We start from the raw sequence: 11,713 nt of genomic DNA, 5'->3' as shown, positions 1-11,713 counted from the left end.
TTTATTCGCCTATTTTATCTTTTTTTTAAGTGTCTAATATTTTCCTCATACTTTTCTCTAATTAATATTGCATAAATAATTTTATATTGACAAACAAAAACGATTATAGTGTAGTGCCATCTGTTGGTAATTTAAAGTATCTTTTAGATAGTAAATAGTTTCCGGGCCAAATAAAAGGTGGCGACTCTTCATTCACTTAGCTGTCAAAATGTACGGAGTGTCTCCCCCCTGGTCTGTGGTATCTCTCGAGTGAAAAAGCTTACCCGAATGTGTAAAAGTGAAAATATTTAGAAAAATCCAATTTAAAACCTAGATTTTGTCACTAATCTAGATAACAATGGAGTTAAACGACGTTATAGTCAACCAGCCTGTCGTTATTGATAATGTAAATAGCATATTTACCGTAATTTCTTTACATGTTCGATCTTACATCGACTTACCAATGCACCTTTTTTTCGCAATAAATTAAGTTAAAATCGATATTAGATCTATTTTTATCAGCATTGCAGGTTAATCGATCCTTTTCGAAACCAACAGCGTATTTAAAGTCTAGTTTTCATACATTAGTGGTCCAAAATGAGTCATTCAGTAACTCCATATACAGTGATTGACATAATAATCTATATTTTTACTATTTTGACGTAATATTAACTGTTACCGGTGATTAACAGGGCTCCGGAGTAATCAAAGCCGGTTTCGCTGGTGATCAGATACCAAAATGCAGGTTTCCAAACTAGTAAGTACAATTTTTTTTGAATATTTTATTTTATCCCCACTATTTTGAAGTGATGTCATATTGTTAGAAAGATGACACAGGCTTAGATATTATGTTAAGTTGCATAGTGTTGGTTCGATTTCCATGTATAACAATTTGATCTGACTGTTTTCTTGTTCCATAACATCTCTGAAATGGTTAGTTTGGTAAATCTAATTTTTATTCAAGTCAGGGAAATAGTTCCCTGTGTATATGTGTTGTCAGCATTTAAAACCTAGGTCAGTGGGTCGTCTTAGGGGCGGAGTTTTTTGGTTACTGCCTCGTTGGTCTAGCTGTCGCAGGTGTGGCTGCTGAGCACGAGGACTCTGGTTCGATTCCCAAGTCGGGCCGAAATCGCTTTGTGGGTTTTAGAAGACTTTCACAAAGCAGCCCAGAGCCTGGAAGCTGGTGATTGGTACACCCGTGCATCGGAGAGCACGTAAATGTCAGTCCTGCGCCTGATCTCTCGGTCTTCGGTCGTGTCGGATTACCGTCCCATCGGGCTATGAGAGTGAAGGAATAGGGAGTGCACCTGTGTCCAAGCAAATGCTCGTGCACTATAATATGTCCTGCGTAGTTGGCTAATCTCCTTACATGAGAACAGCCGCCGTAGCCGATAATCGGCTAGGAGGACATCATCATTAAACAGAATTCCCTGCTACATCTGTCTGTCTGTTTACGATGAACTCAATAAATACTGCACCAAGTTTCAAGCAGTTTTCATCACTAGTTTTGTTTTATAAATCCATTAGTTTTTTTATTATTTCTCTGTTCATTAGAAATATCTGTTGAAGAACAAAATCAAAATACAAATCAAAATTCATTTATTCAAACACGGCTGCAAAACAGCACTTTTCGAACGTCAGAAATTTACAAAAGACTGCCCCCAAAACGCCCACCCTTCACCACTTCCTATGTGTTATTGCTGGGAAGAAGAAGTGGCGCAACAAACTTCCCAGCAACACATGTACAAACGATTTAACTATCTTCAAAAACCTTTGCACAAAAACTCACAAGCTACCTAGTAAATACAAAATCATGCTTCTCCTCCCACAGTATCGGACGACCGAAACACGTCCGAGTCATGGCCGGAGCTCTAGAAGGCGAGCTGTTCGTAGGCCCCCGCGCTGAGGAGCACCGTGGTCTGCTTAGCATCAAGTACCCCATGGAACATGGTATTGTGACTGACTGGAACGATATGGAGCGGGTGTGGAATTATATTTATAGTAAGGTATGTTGATCTTTTTTCCTCCCATTTATATATTTTCTTATGTATGTTGAAGACAACTAGTTAAAATAGCCAAACAGCTAGCCTGTTAACTGAACATCGCCATTCAATAACTTGTTTAGTTTATAAATTAGTTTTTAAGGTGCTTGCCCAGTGCAGTGAGTGCAAAAGTCTGCAGCTTTTGGTCCGGCAGCAGTCCAGTATTTATGTATGAAGACCATGATGGAAATGGGCTTAAATACAAAATTCCGTAATCTGGCAGAAAGGTCTGCCTTTTAGATAACTCTACCGTAACAGACACATATTTTTCTTCTCCCACAAAGAAATAAACAGACTCATATTTTTCTTTTCTACCACAAAGAAATAAACAGACTCATATTTTTCTTTTCTACCACAAAGAAATAAACAGACTCATATTTTTCTTTTCTACCACAAATAAATAAGAACGAAAATGCAACATGTTTGAATTTTGTGTTATGTGTCAGGCCACAACTCAAACTTCATTGTGTTACATCTTATTTACAAGTTTTTATTTTATTATTAGCCTGTTTCCATGGCTGGGCAAGGACCTCCCCATCTCGCTACCACTTTTATATATTTAACTAGCTTCTGTCAGCGGTTTCACCCGCATCCCGTAGGAACCACGGCACGAACCCGGATAAAAAGTAGCCTATAGCCTTCCTCGATAAATGGGCTATCTAAGACTGAAAGAATTTTTCAAATCGGATCAGTAGTTCCTGAGATTAGCGCGTTCAAACAAACAAACTCTTCAGCTTTATAATATTAGTATAGATGTTTGGTAAAAATAAAAGTCATGTCCAATATTTTTTGCCAATCCAACTAATTAAAATAACTGTTTCTTAACCCTGTCATCTTGCTTCTCCAGGATCAACTATCAACATTCGCTGAGGAGCATCCGGTACTGCTGACGGAAGCTCCCCTCAATCCTCGCAGGAATAGAGAGAAGGCGGCCGAGGTGTTCTTCGAGACTTTCAACGTACCTGGCTTGTTCCTGTCCATGCAGGCTGTGCTTAGTTTGTGAGTATTTAGTAAAGATATGATAAAAAATGTTCACAAATATTGCAAGCTTTTCTTAAGCAAATAATTTTGTGCCAAAAAGATAATGTTTTTGTGGAATGAGCAGGAATATCGAAATCAAAAGTATTTTCTCAGAGAAGGGTCCAGTATAAACTCCACCCGCAAGAATGACGGTACTAGCTAAAAAGGTTCAATTTTGAATGAAAAATCTAATATTTATACAGGGAAAAGTTCACTCACTCACTCACTTACTGTTAAACAGATTTTGATGACACTTGGCGGTGATATAGCTTTATACGATACTAGCTTCTGCCAGCGGTTTCACCCGCATCCCGTGGAACCTCTGCACGAACCCGGATAAAAAGATTCCTCGATAAATGGGCTATCTAACACCGAATGAATTGTTCAAATCGGACCAGTAGTTCCTGAGATTAGCGCGTTCAAACAAACAAACAAACTCTTCAGCTTTAAAATATTAGTATAGATTATCAGAACAATGTATACTTTTTATCCGGTTGCGTGCAGAACTCAGGAAACGTCGAAATTGCGTACAGAACCCATGTAGCTATGTATATTACTGACAAGTTTTAATATAGTTCAGGAATTTTAGCGTTAGAGAGTAACTAACATACCACATTCTTCTTGCAACAATATCTATTTATCATAATTTATGTTTTCTCTACAGATACGCCACAGGCCGTACAACAGGCGTAGTCCTAGACTCGGGTGACGGCGTCACCCATTCGGTGCCGATATACGAAGGCTTCGCCATGCCGCACAGCATCATGCGAGTAGATGTAGCCGGCAGAGATGTCACCCGGTATCTTAGGTAAGTAGTGTCTGTCTGTCTGTCTGTCACCCACTCGGTGCCGATATACGAAGGCTTCGCCATGCCGCACAGCATCATGCGAGTAGATGTAGCCGGCAGAGATGTCACCCGGTATCTTAGGTAAGTAGTGTCTGTCTGTCTGTCTGTCTGTCTGTCACCCACTCGGTGCCGATATACGAAGGCTTCGCCATGCCGCACAGCATCATGCGAGTAGATGTAGCCGGCAGAGATGTCACCCGGTATCTTAGGTAAGTAGTGTCTGTCTGACTGTCACCAATTTTTCGAGGAAAGAGCAATTTTTATCCGAGTGCTAAGTAGTATAAAGCCAAATGGACTATCACAAAATCATTTTTAAATCAGCCCAGTAATTCCAGAGATTAGCCCGTTCAAACAAACCTTTCAAGTTTAAAAATACAATACAACTACACAATTTTAACTAAACACTTTTCCCTCAAAAAATACTTATATTCTCCATTCTTCTCCGCAGGCTTCTTCTCCGCAAAGAAGGCGTAAACCTCCGTACCTCAGCTGAGTTGGAAATAGTTAAAGCTATCAAGGAGAGAGCTTGCTACCTCTCACCTAACCCTCTGAAAGAGGAGACTTTGGAGACTGAGCGAGCTCATTATACATTACCTGATGGCACTGGCTTGGAGGTAAGATATCTATACTTATGTATATAATAAAGAAGAAATATTAAAAAAAAAGTAATGGTGGCCTAGTGTGTCAAGAACCAATGTCGGTCTTGCGCCTGATCTCTCTCCGGTGGTGTCGGCTTGTCGTCCCATCGCGCTATGAGTGTGAAGGAATAGTGAGTGCACTGCAGTCCAAGCAAATGCTCGTGCACTGTAATATGTCCTGCGCAGCTGGCTGATCTCCTTATATGAGAACAGCCGCCGTGACTGAAATCGGCCTTAGACGTATTAAAGAACAGAACTAATAGCCCGGTCAAAATAGACATTTGAAATAACAAACATTCCCAGAAAGCTGATTTTTGGTGGAGAGCTAGATTTGATCATTATAAATAAAATACTAAAAGTCCCCATCGATCCCATGTGTGCGTCAAAAGTTATTCGAGGTCAAATGTCAAAATTTTTGGTTTTTTGTGTTTTTTTCGAAAACGGTAAAAAAAAAACTACAAAAATGGCATTAACAGTTTTCTCCTAAATGTTACCATTCCTGAGATATCGCGATTCAAAGAGTCACACTACACAAAATACTAAAAGTCCCCATCGCGATGGGGACTTTTAGTATTTTATTTATAATGATTAAATCTAGCTCTCCACCAAAAATCAGCTTTCTGTGAATTTTTGTTACTTGACCACTACTTTTATGTGTATTTTGACCGGGCTATAACCTCTAATCTAAAGTATGAATGTTCATTGTTGGGAAGCTAGATTATCCCCGAGTAAAAGGTATAGGCTATATTTTTTCCCAATACGGGCAGTAGTTTTCCCGGAACATAGGAGCAAATGTACCCAGATAAAATAAAGCTTACGTTAGCTTTACAACAGTGAAATAAATAACTCTTTTCGTAATGATTACTACATGATGTATTATTTTCACAGATTGGTCCAGCCAGGTTCCGTGCACCAGAAGTCTTGTTCAGACCTGATCTCATTGGAGAGGAGTGCGAAGGTATGTTATGTTACAAACATTGTATTAATAAAAAGTTAACTATTTATTTTTTCCTTGTGTTTCTTTCTTTGCGTTTAAATTGCTGTTGTTTGTTTGAAATTATTAACTCAAAAAACGGTGCACTGATGCGTGTTCACTTTAGTTCTAGGTTGTTATTATAAGCGAGGACTTCTAATTGGCTATCTGTCGCCTGTGACCTCTTTCTATTATTAAGTTTTTATATAGCCGTAAGTCTTCCACAGTGTATTAAATAAATATTCAGTTGCCCGGGCAACCCGATTATAAATATTGGTTGTCAGAGTTTCTGGCTTGCGAGTCCCCTAAATAACTACTAATGATGTTCAGATATCAGCAGGACCCACCAATTTATCTGGTCTTCCGAAACTTGACATTATTTATTACATACCGTCTATTTGTTACTGGGGAGTTTATTGTGCCACTTCTGCTTTCCAGCAAAAACACATAGGAAATGATGAAGAATGGGCGTTTTGGACGGGCTGTCTTCATGTATATTTTGACGTTCAAAAAGTGCAGTTTTGCAGCCTAATTTGCATAAGTGATTTTGAGTTTATTAAAGGAATTTTTATAAACATAATAATATGTGTTATATATTTTTTCCCCAGGTCTCCACGAAGTCCTAATGTTCGCCATCCAGAAGTCAGACATGGATCTTCGCAAGGTGCTCTATCAGAACATAGTACTGAGCGGTGGTAGTACCCTGTTCCGCGGCTTCGGAGACCGCCTGCTCGCTGAGATACGTAGGCTGGCTCCTAAGGATATGAAGATCAGGGTGGGTAATATGTTGTGTTATGTGTGTTGTTTTGATTATGGTGTACTGTTGGGATAGTATATCATGCTATTTGTGTACTATATCGTGCAATTTGCACACAATCATACTATATCACACTATTTGGGCACTATATCATACCATCCGCGTACTATATCATCCTATTTGCACACTATATCATACCATTCGCGTACTATATCATGCTTTTGGGCTACTATATCACACTATTTGTTAACTGTATCATACCATTCGCAAACTCTATCATACTACATATTTCTTTGTATTCCATACTATAAGCTAGCCATATAATAGCTGGGAAATTACACTATACCGATTGATATAGACTATATTTTATCCGATCTCTGGAAGTGATTTTCACTGGATACAAATGCAGCAGAAGCTACTATTTATAAAATCAATGTAATATTAATTAACAAGCTTCCGCCCGTGGTTTAATTTTTAGTAATTTTCATACCTGGATGGAGATAAAAAAAAAACAATGGTCTTCTAGTGCTAACTTCTCTAACATTTTTCAGTTATAAATAGTGTAACCAACACAATCCCATTTTATTTATCTCTAATATTCTTATCTTATTTACTATATAAGATATCATACCATTCACAAAATACTAAATCTACATATTATTATGTGTCTTCATCATACTTTCCGTTTATTAGAAACCCAAGCTATACATAATATACATTTTTAAATAAATGTTTTGCCCACAGATCTCAGCACCCCAAGAGCGACTCTACTCCACATGGATAGGGGGTTCGATTCTCGCGTCACTCGATACATTCCGCAAGATGTGGGTCTCTAAGCGAGAATATGACGAGGAGGGCCACAGGGCCGTGCATCGCAAGACATTCTAAATTAAACATAACTATAAAAACAAGTCATTTTTGAAAAAATGTGGAGAGAAAATGCAATTTTTATGGCAATTTTTAAGGTTACTGATAAAGTCTCTAATAGTACTTATCTGACAGATAAACTATAATGGTCTTACTACAATAACTTAAATATGTGTCTAAGACTTGTCTAAAAAAAACAAAAAAATAAATTAAAAATGTGGCTGCAAAATGAACCTTATTTCAACGTCTTAATCTGACATTTTTTTAGACAAGTCTTAAACTGACGTTTAAAAGTTTTTGTGGTAAGACGGTCAGTTTTCTTTTCATGGATATCTGGTTGAAAAAATAAGCAGCCTTTATCTGGTATAGTTCGGCCATTCAGAGAATGCGTTCCTGACACGTCGCGATTGAACTGACGACGTAACTTTGCAATGGCGTTGCAGTTACGATAAAAATATTTTTGCTGGTTGTTTACCGTTTTAACAATTGAGGAGCATTAAAACAACATTATTATATCAATAATCAATGAATGTTATTACGTCGTCAGTTCAATCGCGACGTGTCAGGAACGCATTCTCTGAATGGCCGAACTATAGATGGTTTAACTGTCAGATAACTAACTGACACTTTATCGGTAACCAGTAAACAGTCATATATGAGCAAATATTACAATAGGGCACACTAAGACTTTCTAAATTAAAACGATATATAAACGAAAATATCACATTTTTCAAAAAAAATGGAGAGAAAATGCAATTATTGTGACTATTTCCACTGGTCATTAATACTCTCAGAATAAAATCTATGTAAAATATTCTCTAACTAAACCATTCTTAGACAGCTGACCAATTATGTATAAAATTTGGTAAGCAGAGCCCTTGAAAACTCATTTTGTACTACCCGTGCCAATAAAGAATGGGATTAGAAATCGCGACAGCTGTATTTACCTCTCGCTCATACACTATAGTACATGAGCGAGAGTTGAATACAGCTGTCGCGATTTCTAATCCCATTCTTTATCGGCACGGGTTGTATATAGGTAGTTACCAACTAAATATCACTGTAAAAGTTATCACTTTTTATGTTTTTGCAATTCACATAAAATATCACCATTTTAATATATAAATAGGCTTAATTCTAATTTAACAGCCAGTTTCTTCATCAAAAGTAAAAGCCAAAGTAATGTCATAAAGTAAAAGTAACGGTCAAATTCGTTTTTACAAGGCTAAAGTAACAGCAAAAAAAACTGGCTCTTAGACAGATTCTTCAATTATAACTTCTATCTGAGGAATAAATATGGCGGTTTGACATATTTTCTATATAAAAGCTGTCAAAACGTCAAACATAATGAACCGATTTTAATATTAAATACATGTTTTACGTTGATGAAACCAGGGGCGCGATTCTACTAATTTTACTCAAGCGACATACGATTCACATTCGACTGAGATCCAATCCCGACTCAATTACGATTGAAGCGTATGTGGCATTCCGCTATTTTTTCTTTTAAATAACAATTTAAAAATAAATATCGTCTGCAAATTATTTACGGTTGCAATATGATTGTAGAGCAAACTACCGTATAGACCAAATGGCAGACCAATCGCAAACCAATCGAATGTCATTGGAATACGATTGGTCTTATATTAGTAGCAGAATGCCTGCTTAGGTTAAAACTGCTATTGCGATTCAATTTTGACATTATTAACTTAGCAGAATCGGGCCCCAGGAGAAAAAGCTAGGAGGTCACTATATTATGTAAAATAAAGTATATGTAATGCATTTAATTCTGTTAAACTAGCTCTTTTACTGTCAAAACTATGTTCAAAATGAACAGTCAAAAATATATTTAAGGGACCTTACTCCGGCGCCTCTATAAACCTAGCGCTCTTATTTTGGCGCTAAAACCAACACGCTTTCATAGTATTTAAACGCATTGCAATATTACCTATAGTTTCCAAGGCTCAAATACACTCACAATATAAACGTCAGTTTTCTTAAAACAACAGTTTATTATCGTTTAATAATCATAAATTAGAATAGCACAGAACCGGGGATTGTCCTTGGGTATATTTCTATAGTGTATATAGGGATAATCGTCGGTTTTGTGTCACCATTTCATTAAAGTTGTCTCAAAAGGGCTTCAGCGTGTTGGTTCGCCTCTCAAAATCCGAGACTCTATAGTCCCGAGGTCTGGAAAAGACATACATTTATAATAATAATTAGAATTTACACGTTTAATTTTCAAAGTAAATAGTTGTTTGTGTACTTGTGCCGTAAACAGTTATTTTAAGTCAGTGTATTTGGGCCTAAATATAGTATTATTTAACCTGAGATTGACGAAATCAACTGTATGTGTGGATTTCAATAACCGATCCATCTTTTGTTTTACGAATGGCGATTGAAAGACATAATTTTTATGAAGCTTATGACAAACTTCAATCTTTAATAAGAAATAAGAAAATAGTAAAAAAAAAATAAAAGCCACGCTTGTCATGTATTGTCATCAGAAGTCAGAGCGTGTGCAACATTTCATCCTAATCGAAGACCGGGAAGTGGGTCAAATTGAGATTCCAAGATTTTCTTACATACATAGTTACAAGTGAAGCTAATATAAGCGTGTTAATAAGAATAGATAGACCGGCTATTGAAATCCCCAGTATGTCTTTTAGCTAAAGGTAACACTGTTTTTTTCAAAGGAAAAAATATAAAATACTTATATGCTTATTTCGTTGCTTTTGGCAAGAATTAATAAACTTATTATATACTAGTGGTAGGTAAAGCCTTATTATAAAAGAATGGCGAAGAAAAAACTTAAAAATCGGTTGCTATGTGTTATGTGCAAGATATTATATTTAAGACAATTCTTTTTGTATTTAAATAAATTATTTTTTTTCGATGACTTTGTTTTTCTTAATTAACCTTTATTGAATTATATCGGGTGTGTCGTTCGCAATCACATTAAATGAAATGCGTTAATGTACTGGTTAATATATGTAAAAATAAAAAAAAATGTGCGAATATTAGAACACCATATAAAAGTCAGTCATTACAAACAACCATTGACATATATTCTAGCGATAGACAAGAACATCCATACAAATAATTTACCCGCTATGTCGTCTGTTGACATTTCGTTGACGTATTGTGACATGTAGTCATCCTCATTGATGTTAATTGCAGAAGTGTCGCTCGTATTTTGCCTACATTTTTCATTACTCAAAAAGTTTATATCTAAGTGAATTCAAAATCATGTAATATATCAAAAAGTTTATTTATATCTAATTGAATGCAAAATCATGTAATATATTAAAACCAGGAACTTATTTTTAGGGTTTTTAATATTAATTACGATGTCTTTTTTCTTAAGAGGGCTATCACAAATTTTCGCGAATTTAATTATTTTTTCTTGAAAGTAAGAACATACCATGACAAAGTGAAGTCTGTTTTCATTGATATTTTACCTACTGCTAGTTTTATGGCACTTCTGTTTCTGCACGATTTTCTTAATCCATAATTCAAGATGGCGGGCGGGAACAAATTAATGCATATTTGTAAAATTGAATTGTAAATGAAAAGTATGATATACAAGCGTTGTAATAGCATGAACAGCGTGTAATTTTACTAACTTGACTCTCGAATAGTTTATATGTGTAAGTTTATACCTTGATATGTATTTTCTATTTTATAATTGTAGTTTCATAGACATCCATCTGACGCAGGTGTCAAAATCGCTCTGATTTGCCATTTTGGGCACTGCATAGTCTGCAGTGCAGTTCAGTGTGGTAAGCTTTTTGTTCGGAACGTTCTATCTAGTACGTAGTACATATATATCGATGCAAACAACTGTAATTCTCCATTGAAAACTGACAGCTGTCAACTGATCAAAACATTCGATACTCCTAACTTTATCTCTGCTTTACACATGATGTTGTAAGTTATGAAAACGAAAAATGACTCCTGTGGCTAAACCACTGAATGGATTATATTTTTTTTACAATTCGCCATAGAATATCATAAAGTATATGTGATAGGATTTAATGTGATTGTGAACGACACACGCTGTATATGTACAATAGGTAGGTAAGTACTTATTCAATAAAAGACGACCTATTGTGACAACATAACAACCAACTTCGGAAAGGAGGTTATCATAACTCAAGTTCACAACAACTGTAGTTTATCTACGGAATATTTTGCCATGATAACACCATAAGTATGAGAATCGGATGATATCTGAATAACTACATACTATATCAACAGTTAACAAGCCGACTGTTATATTATTATATAATCAAGTATTTATCTATACTGATAATTATAATGAAGAGGAATCATTTTTTTTGTTTGTTTATTTGTACCCCAACTCGTTAGGAGTCACTTGGAGTATGGTGGTGTCATATGGGCTCCACACGAAGCCAAGTACTCTGTCATGCTGGAGCGCGTGCAGAACAAGTTCACGCGCCACTTGTACTGGAGGCTGTACGGGGTGTATCCGCTGTACCCGCTTATGTACCCCACATTGTTCGTGCTGGGTATGGTCGGGTACAACCAGTTAAAGGTGCGGCGAGAATTTGCCCTTATATTATA

General features: G+C 36.4%; 1 protein-coding gene across 1 annotated transcript; it reads left to right on the top strand.

The window, feature by feature from the left end:
- Window positions 1–237: 237 nt before the first annotated feature.
- LOC124643974 (alpha-centractin) lies at window positions 238–7,228 on the top strand. The gene is made up of 9 exons (XM_047183119.1): window positions 238–385; window positions 672–736; window positions 1,811–1,985; window positions 2,869–3,020; window positions 3,706–3,849; window positions 4,337–4,502; window positions 5,415–5,484; window positions 6,108–6,274; window positions 7,001–7,228. Exons 1-9 carry the CDS (start codon window positions 338–340, stop codon window positions 7,142–7,144), a joined length of 1,131 nt encoding a protein of 376 aa, XP_047039075.1. The 5' UTR covers window positions 238–337; the 3' UTR covers window positions 7,145–7,228.
- The last annotated feature ends 4,485 nt before the right edge of the window (window positions 7,229–11,713 follow it).

The sequence above is a fragment of the Helicoverpa zea genome, chromosome 29 (genome assembly GCF_022581195.2).
Source record: "Helicoverpa zea isolate HzStark_Cry1AcR chromosome 29, ilHelZeax1.1, whole genome shotgun sequence".
NCBI lineage: Eukaryota > Metazoa > Arthropoda > Insecta > Lepidoptera > Noctuidae > Helicoverpa > Helicoverpa zea.
Note: the sequence above shows the minus strand (reverse complement) of the source record. Positions and strands in the feature narration are given on the sequence as shown.

What these genes read in the sequence shown, in the direction of transcription:
- LOC124643974 (XM_047183119.1), top strand. Translation starts at nt 338, where the DNA reads ATGGAGTTAAACGACGTTATAGTCAACCAGCCTGTCGTTATTGATAAT. An exon ending in AGCCTGTCGTTATTGATAAT is followed by an intron (nt 386 to 671) that starts GTAAATAGCATA and finishes GGTGATTAACAG; the next exon opens with GGCTCCGGAGTAATCAAAGC. An exon ending in GGAATTATATTTATAGTAAG is followed by an intron (nt 1,986 to 2,868) that starts GTATGTTGATCT and finishes TTGCTTCTCCAG; the next exon opens with GATCAACTATCAACATTCGC.